Source organism: Tyto alba, unplaced genomic scaffold, assembly GCF_018691265.1.
Source record: "Tyto alba isolate M040663 unplaced genomic scaffold, T.alba_DEE_v4.0 Super-Scaffold_38, whole genome shotgun sequence".
In the NCBI taxonomy this organism is placed as follows: domain Eukaryota; kingdom Metazoa; phylum Chordata; class Aves; order Strigiformes; family Tytonidae; genus Tyto; species Tyto alba.
In genome coordinates, this window is record NW_024881313.1 from 25,866,329 (window position 1) to 25,887,032 (window position 20,704).

The 20,704-nt window shown below is 41.3% G+C and overlaps 1 protein-coding gene across 1 annotated transcript in view; it reads right to left on the bottom strand.

Annotated features, from left to right (window-relative positions):
• Window positions 1-20,500, bottom strand: part of ITGB1 (integrin subunit beta 1) — a 46,611-nt gene extending 26,111 nt beyond the window's left edge. The window contains exons 1-2 of the mRNA XM_042801974.1: window positions 20,229-20,500; window positions 38-107 (exon numbers count right to left, since the gene is read on the bottom strand). Coding sequence (XP_042657908.1) covers window positions 38-107; window positions 20,229-20,237 — 79 coding nt within the window. The 5' untranslated portion in view covers window positions 20,238-20,500. The remainder of the gene's footprint in view (window positions 1-37; window positions 108-20,228) is intronic.
• Between the last annotated feature and the right edge of the window lie 204 nt (window positions 20,501-20,704).

Here is a 20,704-nt window from a genome sequence, read left to right on the forward strand (position 1 = left end):
CAACATTAAACTACTGCAATGAAATCAAGTGACTTACCTTGCTGAGCAAATCCATTCCATATCAAACAACAGAGGACACCAGCCCACGTGAGCAATTTTAACTTAGTCTGAAATACAAAAACAGAAGGCCAAATTGTATGATTTATCATAACAAGCAAAAAAAAAAAAATTTCATGAAACCGCAGACATGTAACTGTATTTCAGAGGAGACAAGGAATATGGAGCAGATGCAAATCAAATGATCTTAGTTGTAGCAGCTGGACAGTTTTGCTCTAATACAACCATGTTTGTGGCCTAAACTGTATTTAGAAGAACTCAAGTAGGGTAGCTTCTTAAATTATCCTGAAATACTCTTATGGTTGGTAAACCAGCAAGCTATGAGAAATCTGGAAATGCCATTCAGTTGGCAGAATAACCCAAACCAATCTATTAACATCTTATAAAAAAATATTTAAGCTCCAAATATTATCAGAGAGAGACTTCTAAATAAAGATAACACAAATACAAGACAGAAATGGAGCTCCTCTATTAAAGTTTCTGTTTTAAGACAAATGTCAAGGCCCCTTCCAAAATATTTTTCTCAGAACCTTCAAAGAGCTTTTCACAGCCTAACTTTGCACCTTATACTCTAAACTAGAAATTTCCTCTCACAGTATTCAACATAAAGCATCTCTGATATAAACTCAGATCCTTTTCTACTTCTTTAGGCAACAGAGAATTAATGGGTACCAACCTTACTAAAGAAAACACTCCACCTTTTGTTCAGTGCTATAAATCTTAATGAAAGCTTAGCAGAAAAAATAAAAACATACAAACTATATAATCTATATGCTTTACAAGACAAGATTTGGATGCTTATAAACCACAATTTAGGATTACTGATTTATCATTTTCCCTAATTAGTGGTAAGACTTCACTCAGTACTACAGAGCTAGGGTTACATTTTAAAAATAGGTTTCAAATAGACCACTTTTTCCTAAATTTTCTTCTACTCTAATAGCAAGTAGCCAGCCAGGGTCAGTTGTCACATCTCTGAAATTTTGATACTGTCTTGAATTCTATTTCTTTTATTCCTTGTAAGAATTCGGAGAACTTGGAACATAGCTGCTAATTTCCTTCATCATCCTAAAATGCTATTGCTAATTTAAGCCCTTCCAGTGATCCTGAAAACATCAATATTATTAATACCTTTTTGTTCTAAAAAATATCTTGCAATATAGCCAAGGAAGTAAATTTGGCAGTTTTTTAAAATTAACCTGTCATTTTCTAGAAGATGTACTTCCATATATAAATTAGAAGCAAAGTGAGCAATGCTTAAATCAGCACAGCAGTTGAGCTTTGATTTTCCCACACTGATTTAGGGTCATTCGCAACTCTTACTTTGCATATCCAGCCAGACCTAGCCAAGAAAGGAGAGCTGCTCTAAAATCTGGTGAAGGTTGCAAACAGAAGCCAACCCTCTGCTAGCAAATTGTATCCAACAACAGTATTAGATGGTTCATATTTTTCTGACAAATCATTTTGGCCCACTCTTCCATTCAGTGGATGCCGTAGCCAAAGGGTGGGGGGAGTTTAGACATAAGAGAATTAAGACAATTTGCTGTGGAATTACTTTGCTAGATGTTGTACATATGCACGTACGAAATTACTCATTAAAAACCCAAAGAAATAACTGAAGTGTGAATTATACCTTATTTAACTTTTGAGCATTACTTATCATACATATCTAACTCTGATTTTTCCCCCTGCCCACCACTGAAGAAGTGATCAGTTCTTCATTGGCACAAACTCTCTTTCATCGACATTTACTTCCCTCAAATGAAAGGATATTTTGTTACTCAAGAAGCAGTTTTGCTTCAAGTACAGCCCAGAATAGGGTGGGCTTTTCAGTAAGAAAAAAACTAGGCTGCTGGCATCAGCTTAGCACTGTCTTTTCTGTTAGCCAAAACAAGAAAATTATAAACAGTTCACCTTTTTAGGGCAGACTAGCAGCCAATGCACAACAAGCCCATGCAGACTATATAAATAAGTCAGCAAAGATGTGACACAGTGCTAAAACTATGATTAAGACCATTTGGAAGAGAAACGTTCCTGTGGAAATGCATCCACATGATGAATGTAGTTCTGGGCACAGATTGCCCATAAAGTTAACAAGGAAAATGTCCTCTTCCATATATAGCCAAGCCAATGTCTCTGCTAAAGCAAGCCGCCGACACGCGCTCACTCGCTTCCCTTACCTCCACTGCTTAATGGGTTTTCCATCTGCTGAATTTTTCCAAAACTCGAGTAAAGATTTGCTGATTTGGGTTCAATTCTGATTGTTCTTAAATGCAAGCAAAGGGATGCACATTCTCAGCGTCCAAACCTCTTCTGAGCCACTGCAGCACACTGGTCACAACAGTGTCAAAAACATTCTCCTGCAAGTCCCTAGCTAGTACTGTGGATTGCCCTGTTGCAGATTTTTCTGTTAAGGGAATAAACCCAAACAAAGAATGCCTAACTGCACTAGACAGCCAAAGGAAGCTTTTGGAAACAGTTGGTGGAGCTGGAACTAAATCCCATGTCAGCATTCAACCACAGATGATGGGAACAGAAAAGAACCCATTGTTACAAGAAATAAATGAGTTTTTTTGTGCAACTTCTACATATTTTCTATTATACTTGTTCTCTCCTTTTTAATTAAATACTTGAAAAATATCCCAGAATCCTTGAAAAAGTGATCCCCCCCTCCCTGGTCCTGCACCCCCCCCGTCCCCCCGCAAAAGAACAGCTCAAAGCTTAGAAAAGGTAAGCTTGCCAAGAACTGAAATCTCTTTAACAAATATATCACCCGTTGGATCCTTTTAAAAAGGCTGCAAATGGTGTGCTGTCGAAAAACTGATTTTAAAATTATTCCTGCACATTTGTGAACCATACTCTGTTTTTGTTAAATATTTTAGGAAGGCAAACATGGACATAGCCTTGAATGTTTGGACTCGTTGCTTTCCAAGTTTTTTTGCTAACTGCTTCTATAAACAGTAATGCTTGAAAAGAATTTTTTCTTTATAAAAATCAGCTTTGATGGAAATCTCTGGAGCTTCAAATTTGAAATGAGAGACTCATTAAGTGACAACAGGAAAAAGGACGGATTATTTCTCCATAGTGAAACTAATTTTTAATTTGCAAATAAGATTTAGCACCTTTGTATTCTGCTAATCATCAAGATATTTAGAAATTAAGTTTACTACTCTACAGCACTAAAGCCTTTTGCAGCTTTTCTAATTTCTTCATTAGAGCAGCAACACCACCTGAAGAGAAAATTAACTGGGCAAATGGGATCAAGAAAAAAGGGTAAGAGTTATAGAAACATTAATTCCTTTGAAACGAAGTATCGATGGCTATGCTGCTCTCCTCTCACCACTCTTCAGCTCAGCATTTCACCCCACCTGACACGGGCCACAGTTTAAACCACCGCTAAGGCAACATTAACAAACAGGTTGTTAGGCCACTGCAGTACTGTTTTACTCAGCCGAGCAGCTCCTCAGATGACCCAGTATTCCGGCACCCACCAAGACAGTGCCAAGCAAAGGAAAACACTACAAAGCACATGGCCCTACCGCGTACTGAAGTGCGCCTCGCTGCAAAGCTTTCTACTGAAATACATAACCACACTTCAGACCACTGGGGAAACATTTAAATATACAGTAAGAGTGGAGTTGTGCAGGAGCCGCCTTTTTGAGGCAATAACCATACAGCCTACTTATTCACATCCCCACACAGCACACTCTAATTACACTTACAAACCTAGAAATGAATAAGCAACTCACACTTTTGGACTAGCATTCGTGCTTCCTGCAGACTGACACTTCACTGCATCAGCTGCATTTTCACGGGTTTAAAGCTTGATTCAGAAATGCTGTATGGAACTGATCCTTCCTAGAGTTGAGATTATGTGTAAAGCCACTTTCACCTAGTGTAAGGATGGAAAGTCACTTATGAGAGCTGCCCCATCCTCCTTCTTGATTATTCACCCTTGTTAATCAACCTCCTGGTTGATTATTCTTACTGCTTTCCTTTCTGACTAGTGCTAGCATTAGTGCAGCCACCAAGGAACACTGGAGCGAGGAAAAGATCTGGCTGAAACACTAATTCAAGAAAGTGTTTAGTTTCAGCCATCTGGGTACAAAAATGCTCATCCTGGCACGGTGGAGGTGGTGAGAGGGGGATGGAGAAAAAGAAAACCGGGGAAAAAAAAAAAAAGCAAAGGATACTGCTTCTCAGCCACAGTCTGTGGCTGTATGCTGGACTACAGTGGTCACACAGTGAGCACCCACCCCCAGTCATCAAGGCTCTGGTTATAAAAAAAGCAGGAAGAGACAAGTTTCTAAAATAAGCAGAATTAGTCTCCGGAGACACCCATTTCAGGACTTGATGGCTACTCTGCTAAAAAAGTTCCTTCCTCCCTCACTCCAGAAGGTTTATTGGCTTTAGCTGAGGGCCATGCTTCTCAGCATGAATTTTATAGACTGGCGAGAAGAATCCCACTCACATTTCTGAAAAAAATGGGGGGGGAAAAAAAAAAAAAACAAACACCACCACACCATGATTTTCTTAACTGGAGAAACCAAACAACACTGGTGACATAGGACAGCAGTTACATGGACTCTACAGACCTCTAGCAATGACCCACACCTCTGTCAGGACTCCTGATGGCCAGAACTGCTGTAACAGACATTATTAAGTACAAACCTGAATTTGACTTGACACACAACAACTCTGAGCATGTCTGCTTGTACAACAAATGAAAGTGGTAAAATGGGGCATCCTGCTGCTGTCTTGAGAGAAGTATATTGCTCAGAAAGGCACAGGTACACAAATTAAGATGTCTCACACCAAGGAGTTACTTTCGATCAAATCTTCCAAGTTTGTGGTGTATATTTTCCAATTAATCCTAAATAGGTAATTCTTCATTTGTGACCTTAACAGCTATTTTATTTACTTAATCAATGTAAATGTTACTATAATATTGAATTATATCTGGGATACACTGCTTGCACAGTAAATTCCAGGACTAACAGATCAAGAAATGACATGACGCATTCTTCTTCATCGAAGTGGAGATTTGGGGTAAGCACTGATGGTTGAAAAGCAGGAAATTTTAATCAAAGAACAAAAACCTGAACTCGCCCTGCAAAACTATTTGTTCCCTGGATGTGCGCCAGCCCTGCGATGGCTGTCCTTCAGAGAGACTCAGCTCCTGATCTTGCACCATCAGAGATGAGCTAGCGGAGTATTAAGTGAATTTAATAGAAACAGTCAAGATAGACAACAACAGCGTGGGACTTTGCAGCACCCAAATCCAAATCAAAATGCCAGATGTAAGCCTGTCTTCAACAGCCTATCTACCAGCACGGCTCATCAAGTCCATGATGTTCTTTCTCCCCCAGGAACTTTGCAGACGTTAACAAAGCAGGTTTTGAACTGCTCGCAGTAATACGGAAAGAATGGGACGTTAACCCAGATTAACGTGCAAAAAACGAAATTCTTTAGCACTAAAACAGCTTTTACACAACAAATTCATCACATCAATACTGCTTACTCAAATTGTGTCCTGAAAAAGCTTTAAGGCATAACCACTTCAGCTACCGTAATGTTACAGGATAAAAGAATCAGCAGTATTTCACACTGGATTTCATTTCTCTCTGTCAGTTATTATCTCAAAGTTAACAGAATAAAACAAGTATAATCACCAAATAATCATGACACACACTTCCATCACCACTCTGTTTTACTGGGGCATCATGTGTTAAAATAATATCTAGTAAATGAGTTAGGACTTAAATTTTAATCACAAAGAGTTCAAATCTACAGGAAATTAATTTTCTGCTTAGGTGAGGGAGAGCAGCTCCTCTGGTATGGTTATCTGAGGTTATCTATCTGCCACAATTAGCATATGTCACTGGTTAGTTCAGAAGATCCCCCTGTGGGTTGGGAGTCCAGAAAAAGAAAATACACATTTCTGCATGCCAGAACCACAGGAAAACATATCACAGTCCTGCAGACTCTGCACAGAAACTACTGTACCCCCCTCTTCTGCTTAGTATGACAGATAAACATACACAGTAAGACAACTGGTTTGATAGGACTCAGAGTACATTGCTATCCATAGTTTATTCATACTTACAGTTCTAAAATTCTCCACAGATCAAGCTGGTTAAAATTCACCAAAAAGGACTGGGTTTAATGGGAAAATCAGTAAGTGTTAGGTTCTAAAATAGATTTGTGGTTCTGAAACCTCCATTGAAAACCCAGCACGAGCACCTGCATCACATCACCTCTTCAGCTGAATACATGAAAATGCTCATGTACAAGTACCAGCAGGCTGAGGCCACAGCTCATGAGATCAAATCTAGAAGGCTGTTCATGGTAGTGTCTTGTGTCCCCAATGTACAGGATGTTTGTTAGTTTATACAGGACACAGCTGCTTCAAGACAGAATAGCTAGCTTCACCAGCACTCACACAGTGTGACTATATTATTCCTTTTATATAGGATTTATTTATATGTGTTCCTGGATTTCACAGGAGACTTCAACTTACTGACAGTTCTAAATAGTGGAATGAAGATCAATTAGGTATTTTTCTGAAAATTATTTTTTGGTCTTGATTTCAATTGCCGAGTGGGAACAAATCCAATCCACCCAAGTTAGGTGCCTGGGTGGAGGGAAGGGGGTGGTGGATGGAGATTTTTCTTGATAGAACACTAAGTTTCCTCTATAATTAGAAAAAAGAAAGAGGTACTGATTTCAGAACAGCTGCAGATGACAAAGTTTACTGATATTTGACATCTCTCCACCTTGAGAAAGACAAAATGTAGTAGATCCAGTTGTGATATAGTTCACATGACAGAGGGTGGTAATGGTTCCCAGGTATTTTGCAGCACTGAGGCATACTCAAGAAGATAACTAGGCCCCAGTCCCTCCACAGCCCCAAAGCATTTGAATTCACATTTCCTGGGAATGCTCTATCAGCCTACAGAACGTAGACTAAGAGTACTCTCCACTGCACTTTTATTAAACCAAAGCTGCTATGCAATCAAGAATGAGAGGAAGAGAGACAGACAATCTGATACAGTTTTGACTCTTGTTTATCTACTGAAGCACTCAGATGACAGGAGGTAGAATAAAGTTTTAAGTGGGTTCCAGATCCTGTTCCCTTTAATATATATTAATATAATGTAATAATAATATTAATATATATATACACACAGAGCTTTTACGGCATATTGTCAATTGATAAAAACAAAGAGTCTTGGGACCATGATTCAGAGTATGCGCTTTATTTCTTTCTCACCAAATGCCCAAACCTGTAGGAAAGTGAAAGGAAACAGATGTATGTTCACACTCAGTCACAGAAGTGAGCCTTGACTGTAAAAGTCCTGCATCACGTATGACTAGTGGGCAGTGAGCTGAAATCCTTCTCTAACTGCAGAACTGACCAATCTGAACTATATGGACTTCTCTACAGATTTAAAGAGGTTAAAAAGAATACTTATCCTTCAACAAGCAACTAAATACAGCCAGAAAGCTTCTGGTAAGTAAGGAGAGACCTACTTAATTTAGACTTCTATGGAATATAGCAAACCTACTTAGTCAGGATCGATTTCATACCACTTTTTCTTTCATGGTACTGCATTTCTATAAGTTTTAATTAGCAAAGTCCATTGATAATTTCAGTTAATGACAAAAAAACTCCTGCAACTGGCTGCAAACCTAAATAATATTAATCACAAGCAAAACCAAGTTGCGTAGTAAATTGTAAAGAACACTAATGCTGCTAAAGCCTAGTCAATTTGTCTTTTCATAATATATTTCTATTTAAGAAGTCACTCAAGTCCAGATTTCACGCTGACGATGGTGACAGGAAGTAAAAGAACGAGAAAAGATGCTCAGGAACAATGTGAAGATGCTGCCACCGACAAAGAGCCTTCACCTGTCAAGTCAGCAAACCCCAAGCACAGCCTTGATCTCTTCCCTTTGTTCTAATGCCTTCCAGAGAGCACTGCAGGGCCGGCGGGACTAACATCAGTTAGTCTGAATCCCTTTTGAAGTGGGGGTCTTTTTTCAAATAGTACATGTACATAAAGCCATGCACAGAAAGTTTGTAATTCATGACTAGACCTCCTTAGTACTACCATACAACCAATAATTATTAATTTAAGACGAACACTTTGCTGTATTAACCATCCTTGTCTCTAGCTTGGTCCTAATGGGGACAAAGAGACTATCTGTATAATGTTTTCTTGACTCAATAAATCATAAATTGAAGCTAAGGTTTCACAATTTAGGAGTTGCTCTGGAAGGCACCTTGATGCTTGAAAGGCAAGTACTTAGACACAGTGCACGTGAACAAAGAACCTGTGTACGATCACCACACAGAGGAAACTGTTTAAGAGCCAAGTGAGGTGGTGCTCTTTCTCATGAGACTATTATTTTTTCCATGTACCTTTATTTAGATATGTTTACAAAGCGATTACCCACAGACTGCAATTTACAGGGTAAACTCTGACAACTCGTATTTTGGAAAACTAAACTAACAGACAGGTGTATTGTGCTTAATGTTCAACATCAAATTAGGAGAGAAATACAGTTCTGCATATTCTCAAGCAGAGCAGGCAGAGGCCTGCAGCTACATCTAATTAAAAAAGTAAAAGCATATTGCTGGTGTTTATTATCTATGGCTTATACCTAGTTTCAACTAAAATATTTGCATCTTTTTCTGAAAAGCCAGTTTGTAACTACTTCTTGCTACTCTGTACCTCTCAAACTATTGTGCTTACTAAAGTTTGGAATGAAAAAGCAGAACACCCTCCCCCCTCCCCATAATCACACACCTGCACAACTCTCTTTTGCTAAGAAATCCCATGTCAGTGCATCCTGCCCACAGAAAGCTGGAATCGCAACAAAGACATTATGAAGCTCTCTGAATTTTAAGCAAGGACAAAATAATAAAACCTATTCATACATTGCTTATGTGAGCATTCAATCACACAACAAAGCACCTCTCTAAGGCTAAACAGCTAACACCAAGCCCACAGGTACCGATACTTCGGTTGAAGCTACTAGTTTCTGTACCTACAGCAGCTTCTATACATGTGCAGATTTAGAGCTTCCTCTTTAAGGATAAATATTTAATGATGACCTGTAAGTATTAAAAACCAAAACACCAATTCTTCCCCTCCCCCCTTAAAACCATCACTGTCAAAAATACCCATCTTCCATAATTTTGCCAACAGAAGTTTCCAGTAGTTCAAGTCCACCACAGCCTTAATGACTCTAAGCACGTTGTTTCCATGAGTTTGTAAGAATTCTCACTGTACTCAATCTCAGTTATCAGTAGGTGTTTTTCTATAGAAAATATTTCAGGTTTTTCATTATTACAAGCACCTCTTTACAGAATTGTGATTAAAACATGAAAAAAAAAATTCTCTGTTGTTCCATCACTTTTCAAATGCTTTTAGACCTATCAGTCATTTTTGCCATAATAATTTAAAATTTCTCTTCTTGATTAAATGAGACATTTTATTTTTTTGGTGGGGGAGAGTAGGAATTGAATATTTAGGTTGTTTACATAGGTCTTGCCAGTCTACAGGACTTCTTGGCTAAATTTAGCATTTCCATCTCAGGCAGATTACAATTAGGAATGCCACATAACTATTTAAGCCATTCTAGTAGAAAACACGGGTGTCTGTTCCTTGTGGTAGTATTAAATTCCCACACACTCTGCACCACTCACTACTCCCATAAAGAGACTATTTAATTTTGTGCAACTTAAAACCTTGCATTCATCCACACAGGGGTGAATGAAAAGTTTAGTTAAACATATAAATATAGCTCTTACACAGCTGACTAACTGATGCTTCTGGGATTGTACAGCCTTAGTAATATCCACAACTGTCACATCTGCCTAAACGTACTTTAATCCAAGCTTTTCTTTTAAAGGAAAAGCAGAATAGAGGCATGTACATTCTTAAGTAAAAAGCTAGAGAATTTCAGTTAATACAATGTCTTGTTCATCTATTTCTTTAAGAGAAAACAGTTGCAAACATCTTGCTGGCTATTGCTGCAGGTACCACAGGAAGCCAGAAGCTGGCACACCACAAAGGGCAAACTCGGCGGAAACTCTGTCGTTACATAGCAGTATTCACCCACCAGTAGCTATCATTAACACTCAGGGTAGAGTTTCAGCAACCAAAACCAAGACGAAAAAAGCTAACTGCCACTGAAAGGAAAAAGCAGTGCTACAGCATCCCCATCTCAAAAAAAGCCACCTCTGCCCCTGCGCTCCGAGGCAGCTCCGCTTGGCGGGCTGGCAGAGCGCTGCCCTGAGCCACCCCTCTCCTGCCACATCAAAACCCGCTTTCTGTAAGCCTCAGCGAACTGAACCAGATCTCCACGTGGACAGAGGAGTGCTGAGGAAACGACTTCTGTAAAGTGGCAGGTGGCTGTCAGACTGGCTGACTTCCAAAACTACACCGGGCTCTCCGAGTGCTGCTAAAGCAGCCTAAACCCAGGCTGTCACAGGCCCAACTTCCTTCTCTGCTGCCTTGGCCGAACTGCTTATAAATGGTCTGTAACGCAGCCAGACAGTTTAGGGAGCTATGCTGTTTTTATTTTTTCTAGTAATTATTAGAAGAAATTAGCCGGCCAAAAAAATTAAGACAAAGAACAAGACACATTTTTTTCAGGTGGGGTTTATTTTTGTTGTTTTGAGGGTTGTTTTGTTGTGGATTTTTGTTTGTTTGGGTTTTTTCTTTCTTTTTTTATTCAGGGTTTGAATGGTAAGTACATAGAATAATGCTTATAGATAGTATCCAAATATTTAATTGCAAGTTTTTTAAAAAGATTCACTACTCTAACACAATTTAGAATGAGATTTGCACTGAAATAACTCATGCTCGGCATACTTTCAACACTGGGTAAGTGATCAGGAAAATGAAAATGCAGAAATAATAAAAAACTGGTCATCCCACAGAACTACATACAGCCTTATAAATCTGTATTGAGCTATGATACGTTTTAGTATATATTTAATTCTATGCATATTTAATTTTACATATGTATGTTTATTTTTATATATAGATATATAACCAATAATGATTATTAATTCTATGGCAGTGATAAATGGCTAGGTATAAGCACACAGCGAAACAAACAGTAGACTTTGTCCAGATTTTAACCCTGAAATTTGAGCACTTACAAAAAGTTCACCAATCTTAGGAAAAAAAATTGCTTCAATCTTAAAAGATGTTTCTTGGTTTGTTGTTTTGTTTTTTAAACAACATATCCATCACAAAATACTTTATAAAAAGCAGTACTTGCCTGAACAACCTGCCTATTAATACACTTCTGCTGCTTTCCAGAGCAGGATTTTAAGCCTGGAGTCCACAGGCTGCTTCTAAGAGTACTGCAAAAGATAATAAAAGATGAGGTTGCTCAAATTTGCCAAGTAGATCTACCCGTTTGCCGCTACTGAACAGATACAGCTCAACTTCTTGAGCCCTAAAATTCCCCACTTTGCATGCCTCACTTATCTGGTGCCAACTGCGGACGATACTTTGACCTCTTAACTGAGACAGCGGAACAAGCTGAGCAATAACTCCTTGCTGAGTTATTTCTCACCTGATCTAGCAAGCTAAGATGGATTACTCAAGCCAGAAGAGCACTGAAGCACGCATGAGCAGATGCTGTAAGGTTCCACTGCAGTTTATGCCAACTTATGTCTGACCTACCACAGTCCCACACTCTCACTGTGAGCTGCACATTTTGCTATTGGTCTGAAGCGTGCCACTAGTGATGCATGTGGTCACCCAGCTGAAACAGCTGATCTAGCTGAAAACTATTTTTTTTAACCAAATCAACTACTTCAATGACCTACTGTACAGCCTTACGACTTCCACTGCTAATACGAGGAGGATGGCAAGACTGCACAGCTACAGGCAAGAGGGACAGTTAAAACCTACATTGGTATAAATTGCTGCAGAGCCATGTTTCTATGAAGACAAAACACATTTTTAGTTGAATTCACGTTCAAGGGCCACTAGAACATTTTGCAAAATATGAAATTCAGATAAATTTGAACACCGCTTGTCTACTGTGGAGTTTTGAGTTCTTGATAATGAGTGAGCTCTTTTATTAAAAAACAAAACAAAAACCCCCAACAAACCTCTGCAGAGACATAATATTACAATTGCTTCCAGCTAAAAGCTAATGTTAATATTAAATACAGACATTATTAATTTAGAAAGTGAAACTGCATTGGTGAATTATGCACCAAAAAGAGCCAGTATCTGTGCAAGATCTTTTATTACTATCTAAACACTCTCCAGATTGGTCAGCTGGCAGTAATAAAAATGCTGGCAGCAATCTTACACACTATAGTTACTCTTTAATGCTAAAGTTGAGTTTTTCACTGGAATTGGTGATATAAGCAACATGGCTAGGTAACATTTTTGTCTAACCTCTCAAAAGTTATGTAAACAACATCTGTAATGGAGGGAAGTAACACATACATAGAAAAAAATGTTTTGCACTGTTTATCAATTTTATGACGCATTTTAGACAACCTATAGTCAATGTGTAGTATGTTCTTCCAAAAAAGGAAATTTGCTGTTTCCTTTTTTATGCTCAAGCCCACACCCAGGAAAAATTACACTGAAATTCTTGAACATTAATTTCTCACACAGATTTGTATTTGCATAGAAATGACAAAAACAGCACAAAAAAAATATTTCCCATTTTTGATCTGTACAGTAAAAACAAATAACAGATGTTATATCCTAAAATGCTACACTTACAGATGTTTTGGAATGGCATGTAGGTTACATTCATGTGCAACTGAAAGACAGATTTTTTAATCTGTTCTGACACATGATCAGCAAACTAACATTTCAAAAACTGTCAAGCCTTGCATTTTATCCAGATGGGCTACAGTATGTCTTTCAGCATCAGGACAATCCTTAGCTAGCACCAGAAAGTGAGCACATCAACATACACTAAATATAACCTTGCAAAAACACAAAAGGAACATCAGAGAAGGTAATTCCTGAATTTATCCTATGCCCACCAAAATTAATTTCCTAATACACAAGAAAATAATACATCAGTGTAACAGGAAAAAAACCCAGCCAGAACACACTAGCAGCATGTAATCAACTTTGCTTACTCTAGTCAGTCTTGTGGATGATGCTAATAAAGATTTCCTCATTTCTCTCTTTTATTATCAGAAGAGGGAGCATTTCACTTGCTGACCGGACAAGCACAAAGTCTTCAGCCACTCCACTATCAAAGACGTGGTAATAATATGACAAGTCATCCTGATGCAAAATTTAATCCAAATTTAATGATAATCAACTACTAAAATGTGTCATCTTTTGATCCCTGGGAGAGTGCTTTTTATTCAACATCAAAAAGATTATGTTCTTTTGTATTTAACTCCACTTCAGAAATAGGCTTTCCTTTTAGCAGTACTCGTCTTCACACAAAACCCTTTCTACCTATGATCGAGAAAACCAGACAGCTGAGGTGTTAGGCAGAGCTTGGATGCTACCCAGTTTAATATTTGAGAAGCTGAACACGCAGAGGATGCTGACCAAACTACTAGATTGACAGGTCCTTCAAATGACCTCCTACAGTCCCTGATATGCTCCTGACACTCAGGTTACCCCACAACTCCCTGGGAGAGCATCCTGTGATCTTCTGCTTTATGGCAGCACAAGGCCACAGACCAGTCCCGGTGGGTCCTGCCAGCCTACAAAGACACAGAGCAGATGAGGACAGATCAAACAGCTTCGTAGAGTAGCTACCTGCACAAGAGGCAAATATGACTGTTGGTGCCAAGGCCTGTGGTTAGCACCGTGTTAAGATGCGCTAAACTACAATTCCACCAAAGAAAATTAACAAACCCTAGAATGACAGCTTATTCTCCATTTTCCTTTGCAAAAGGGAATGGGCCCCTGCATCCTTACCTCAATACTTACTTCAAGGTGAAGGTTATGCCAAACCAGACATCCCCCTGTCAGGATTGTTTTACAAAACCACGACCTCAGGGGCAAAGTATGCCTTAATATCCAAGATATTAACTTTGACTCACATCACCATTTCCTAAGTCAAATACCAACTCTTTCTAAATTAATCTAATACAATTATTTTTCTTCACTTTTAAATAACCACAAATCAGTCATCTTTGCATGAGGGTAAGTTCAGTGTTTCAGTTCAGCCCAATATGCAATTATTGTTTTTCATTCTACCACAAAGGATGAGAAAAGAAGAAAGCTTTCACTTTTTCCGTTCAGCTTCCACATCAAAAGTGCCTTTACTTGCACAGCTCTAGAGGTAAAAAATTTATTTGCTAATAGCCATAACAGAAAATTAGCTACATGTGAATACTTGTATGTAGTATGTATACTACACAGAAATTTATATTTTAATACAATAAGAATCCATATAAACAACATCTCTTCTTCCTGCTTATACACTAGAATGCACCAAGACCAGAAGTTAAAACTAAGCTAAGTCTAGGACTAAACTAGGACTAAGTTAAGTGTAAGTGATCTTGTACAAAACATGAATTAGAAACAAATGAACTGCAAATATGGTGTTGAACTTTTGGGGGGAGAAAATACTGGCACTAGATATTGTACGTGTTGTAGTTTATGAGCATTTTAAGAAGAATCTGCACTTAAACATGGTCTTACAAATTAGAAGCTTAGCGAAAATAACTATAAAGAGAAAACTAATGATTTGTTGGCAGAATGTGAGAACTGCATTAATTTATCAAAGATGTGCAAGACGTTTTTCTGTGGGAGAAAGAAGAGAATGAAAAGGATGGTGAGAAAACACCGGTATCTTCTTAGCTCTTACTAGCAATAACAAAGTTAAGATTCCAGGCTCAATTTTGTTCCTCAAAACTTCCCCCTCTAATAAAAACCATAAGAATATTAATGATATTTCGTGCTGCTGTTGGAAAAGAAAGGACATGAAACAGCTTTCAAGACAGAAAGCATATTTCATAATCCCTTTTTCAGCTGAATGTAAAGGGAAATTGAGAAAGATATAAACATAAGTATCACTCAATATATTAAAGAGCCTTTACTCAGAGACACCCCAAATTGGATTACAGGTAAGGTAGGAGCCCTAGTACTTTTCCCAAAAGAAAACATTAATATTATAGTCTCATCAGGCTACTTTCCCTACCATGTGCTTGGTTACATGCAAATTTTGTACTAAGTTAGTGACTTTACCATCACTGTGGACATCTTCAATCTGTCAGTGGGAGAATACGATAGCCTATGAAGTCCACTAACCACTCTGATTAGTCTAAGAATAGAAAAGCAAAAGAAGGTAGTAATTACAAAAATACAGGATGTTTAATAACAACATTTTGTTAAAGAGAGCACCTTTAGTACTGAAAAAGACAACTGTACTACTTAATGATGCATAACAAGGTGCCCAGCGTCTCATTTTTCTTTCACAGAAGTCAGAATTTTCATTTTCTCTGCCATGACATTTCCAATACAAGCTATTCGGCAAGCCTACACGTGTCTGAAGTTGGGCTAGAAACTCATACAGCCTGTTATGAGCACAGCTAAAGCACATGACAATTTCTTACAATGAAGCTGTATATACTTTTTACTGGTACTTAACACTACTAATCCACATGGTGGGAGAGAAGAAAGCTTAGAGAAAGGTCTCCTCATAAGTTTCCCCCGACTTACACAGCTTTAACAGTTTAGGTTACTGGGCCACATCTACACGGGACAAATAAGAAAAAAAAAAAAAAAAGGCAGTAGAATCTCTCTTCCCATTTGTGGGTAAACACAAAAATGACTGTAGGTGCCTGAGAAACTCCGTAAGCATGACAACTGACAGATATTGGTCAATACTGTGGTCCACCGCGGTTACTGGATGGCAAATAACATCATCCTTTTCAGAAAGCTGGTAACAGAGTGCACAACAGAACAGAGCAACGCAGAGCAAGGTGGAACTAGAGAGAAAAAAGGGGATGGTATTGGCCACCATAAACAACAACATTATTCAGCATTAGAATTAACAAATAAATTTCAACTTTTTGACACAAAAGGAACCTTAAATCAGACTGAGATATTGGCAGTGTTTGTCCAGGAGACAGAGCCGCAGAATTTCTTCATCTGTTCATGATTCTGTGACACTCCCTCTTGAAGAACAAACATCCTCTTCGGAAACAACAGCTAACACTCCCTTACACCAAAAACTCATTTTCCTATCAAGCTTTGAGATGCATGTGTTTGTATGAAAAAACACCCATACATACATACACAGCCCAGAGCAAAAGCCTGAAAAAAATTTCAAGTCATCTAACCAACAATGTTAAAACTGCTAATGAGAATTCTACTACTAATAGCAAGTGCCTTCAAAGCAAGGTGAGTGGAGAAGTGGGATCAATTTGTAGAATCAGCAATATAAAGACAGATGGGAGATGAGAGGCTGGAAAACACAGATTTAACTGCAAGTTTTCTGCCTCTGGGAGACAGAAAGTTTTCTACAGGGCACAGCATGTAGTAGATGACTTAAAAATCTAGCTATAGGGGAATAGTACACATACTGACAAATACTTTTTAATGACACTATCAAAATGAATATAACTATGTATTAATTACATTTTTAAGAATTACTTAATTTATTTAATTGCTTCGAGCTCTACCAGTAGATCCCAAGAAGCTTAAAAGAAAAAGGCACTCCCAACAATGATTCCCTCTCAGATGGCTGACTGCAGCTCCTAAGAATTAAGAGGATGCCAAGGGGATTTGCCATCCTAAAAAATAAGTTGGAAAAATAAATCACTTCAAGTTCTAGAAAAGCAAATGAGAGCAGAATAGGCTCCACTACTGCCAAGCCCGGATTCCCTCTTTTCTCGATCTAACCAACATCTCTTCTAAGTGTCACGTGAAGACGCATGAAAAATCTTAAAGCTAGCTAGCCTGCCACAGTTAACACTGATCCAGAAAATCCCTGCCTATTTTAACTTAAGTTTTGCAATGTCTCACTGGTTATAACATATAACACTCTCTCTCACATGGAAGGGGTACAAAATGTATTTGGAAAGGAGTAGGGAGGAAGAGGAGGTCGGGTATACCAACTGCCAGCAAAGCTCCCTCCAGCCTCTATTCTTTCCCCCCAAAGCTCCACTCATCATGTAGTGGGTGCAACCAACAGAGAACAGAAAATAGCGCAGCTCACACATTCGCTCCTTACGTGCCATGGTGACACGAGTGAAGGCTGCACCAGGCATCACAAGCAGGTCTGCACTGAAGAGGCCCAGGCCCCTGGCAGGAGGGGAACAGCAGGGACTCTGCGTGTCTCTCCACTAGAAGGAAAAGGAACGGAGCCTATTCCAGAACTACAGCCTTTGATGAGGGCTTACAAAAAGGGTCCCATCACGAGGTGGTACTTCAACAGCCTGCTTAACAGCAGTCCTGACGCGATCATCAGAACCGTTTCTGAAGGCTGCGTTACCAAATGCCACGGACAGCCAGAGCCTGTAACAGGCTGACCAGAGGGCTGGGAGAACCACCAGCTAAGCGTGCATCACATCACTCGACTAAATCAAGACTGGGTGGAAAGGTAGGCATGACAACTATTTACAAACAACTGAAGAGCACTCATACCAGTGGCAGCAAGGGAATTATATTCAGGGCAATGCAGAACATAGCATGTGTCTGCCACGCGTTTGCATTGCTATCCCCAAGCTTGCCTTTCTGATACCCAAGTTAGCTACTTCCCAAGCCGCTTGCTATAGCAAACGAGCTCTTTTTAAAACTGCACCATAGCAGAGCTACCCTAAGAGAGGTATAGGGAGGATGGTTAAGAGCAGAGGAATGAAATCATGAATCAGGAAGAAAGAACAGCAGGAAAAGTTTCCGGACAATTTTTTTTTCAGCTGTGGGAATCACTTCCCAAAGGAAGTGGCAGAAGATTAACCGCTTGAGTCACTTAAATCTCAAGACAAAACACTAAAATTCTGCACTCACATCAGAAATTCACATATATTCTACAGAAACTTGCATGCCTCTGAATCAGTCCTTCACAAGGGTAGGCATCACTTGGAACACGACGCAGATCAGACGACTGAATGTACAGAGCAGAATGAGCTCCCTGGCTGCGCACACAAAGAACACCCGATTTTTAACTGCTGACATTTCATTTTGAAATAAGTCTGGTTCATTTATCACATGGCTGGCAAACAGATACAGCACTTACCAGCTCCAACTTTGATTATGGAAAGATTTCATTCCACATACCTGTCAGGTTTGCACCTTTCAGCTGAAACATCTTTGAAAAGGACAAAAGTTGAAGGTGTTCACATCCTAAACTTGCCCTGTCTTGCCTACCTACTGCCAATGGCTCAATGTTTTGCAACCCTTATAAATATAGCCTTAGGCAGGCTTGCAAAATGCTACTTAATCATTTGCCAGAGGCAAGTAATATTTTTTGTGACAGGGGAATGAATCATCAGTTTCATCACCAGGATAGATGTGGACAAATGAGTGTCTTTGCTACTTTTAAAGTCTTGTTTAATTTAGTCTAATTTACATCTTTCTAGTGGTACAATACTGTAAAAGAACAGAACAAAACAAACAAAAACCAAATAAAACAAAACCAAACCACCGCACATGAAAAAACAGCTACCAAATCATCTCATTTCATAAGAGCAAACTGATTTTTCTCACCCTGCCACCATCACTTACCAAATGATTAATGCGTCAGGCATACAGATTATCTAAATCTGTTTTCACATACATGAAGTCCTGCTCCATTTCAACACTTAAGCGTACACACAGCATTACCCATGAGCAGTTCCACTAATCTGGAGACAGCCCTCATGCCTGAAGGTTTGTGTGTCTTGGCATCAACACGACTGCAGCACCAATAGTAAATCTAACAGAAAAATCAACATTTTCACCCAACAGGTATGTGCACATGTGTTGGCATGAATGGGCTGTTGTATTATACCAAGGACAAATGCAAAAGGAACCAAGAATATTGTTCGACTTTTTTTTTCATAAAGAAAAATAGTCCCAAAGACTACCTGATGAGTCTAACAGGCAGTCAGACACTTATTCCATAAGATAAAGACATCTGACATGGGCTAAACAGTGAGTCAGAAAGAATTTCCTAGCACTTCATGTTTCCTTCTCTAACCATCAGTAGAGGAAGGTAATTTGAGACAAAACATTGCGCTCCTCTTGCTGCAAGTTATTTCAGAAATCTCCACGTGAAACAGACCACTTACAGAGGCCTCGCGTTCCCACTTCAACCCCGACACAAGCTTATAGCAAGCTCTAACGGCTCAGAGCCAGCTTAGAGCGAAAAACGCACAAATTTGAACGTACTGAGCAGTCAGAACGCTGCATTATGACCACGCTGTCATTCAAACAGCGCACATACCCCGCTCCTAATGGTTACTTTTAACAGACGTGTGCAGGTCAAAAAATTCAGCTATTCAACTTCCTACGCTGCCTCACTCCTTACGATCTCGTTCCTGTAGCTCGCTTTTCCCCAGCCTCTGCTTCCCGCGGAAGGCGAGCCGTCCCCCTGGGGAGCGGGCGCTGAAGGGGCCGCCCGCCCTCCCACGCACTCCCGGGGAAGCCGCCCGAAACTCTTCCCAGCCGAGCGCTGCCCCTTCCCCGGGCACCTCCGGGCGGGAGGCCGCGGCCGGCACAGGGCGGCTCCGAGCGGGGGCACCGGTACAGGCTCCCCCCTTGGCCGAAAGGGCAGGGTCGGGGAGGCCCGGCCAGCGCCGGGCGGACAAAGGCCTGGCTGCCGCCCACCGGCACGGGAGGCCCGAGGCCGCCGTCCCGCCGCCACAGGAAGCCGCAGGCTGGGCCCGACACCTTCCCGCCCGCAGCGCCGGCCCGGGGACCAGCACACCGCCGCGGCGCCGGGGCAGGGAGGGCGGCGGGAGAGGCGCCGCCTCCTCCGCCCGGGACGGGCGCTGAGAGACCCGCGCCCGGGGGCGGCGGCTCCCGGGCGCTGCCGGCGGCTGCCCGCACCAGGTGGGCGGCGGGAAGCCGCGCTCGCCGCCCTCTGCCCCGCGCCACCCCGCCCCGATACCGGCGGAGCCTCCCGGGACGAGCAGCCCCGGTGTCGGGCGGGCACCGCTCAGCCCGCTCCCGGCCGGCTCCAACCCCCGCCCCGTCCCGTCCCCCCGCTACCTCGGCCATGGCCGCGGCGCGGCTGGCTCCTGCTGGGGGGGGGGCGCCCCGGCCCGCCTGTCTGAGCGACGCTCCCCCCTCTGCCCCGGCGTCCCGGGAGCGGGCTGGGCTGGGCTGGGCTGGGCGCGGCGCGGCGGGACGCCCGGCCTCACTCCTCGCTCCCCGTCTGGCTGCCCGCCGCGGCCGCTTCGCGTCCGAGCTGCTGAGGGGGTGCCCGGCGCGGCAGGGGAGGGGTGGGGAGGGGAAGGTCCGCGCTCGGCCGCGCTTTCCCCGCCCCGGAAACACATTCCTCCCCGCTGCCGTCAAGGCCGGGCGGGGGAGGTGCTCCCCGCCGCGGCGGGCAGGGACGGAGGGAAGCGCTCTCCCTGCTCGAGGAGGGGCTCATCCCTCTGCTTCTTCCCCACCTCCTTGCGTTGGCGGCGGCCAGGCGCCTTATTTGGTGGGCTTTTCTCAGCGCCCCGGCTGCCCGTCTCCCC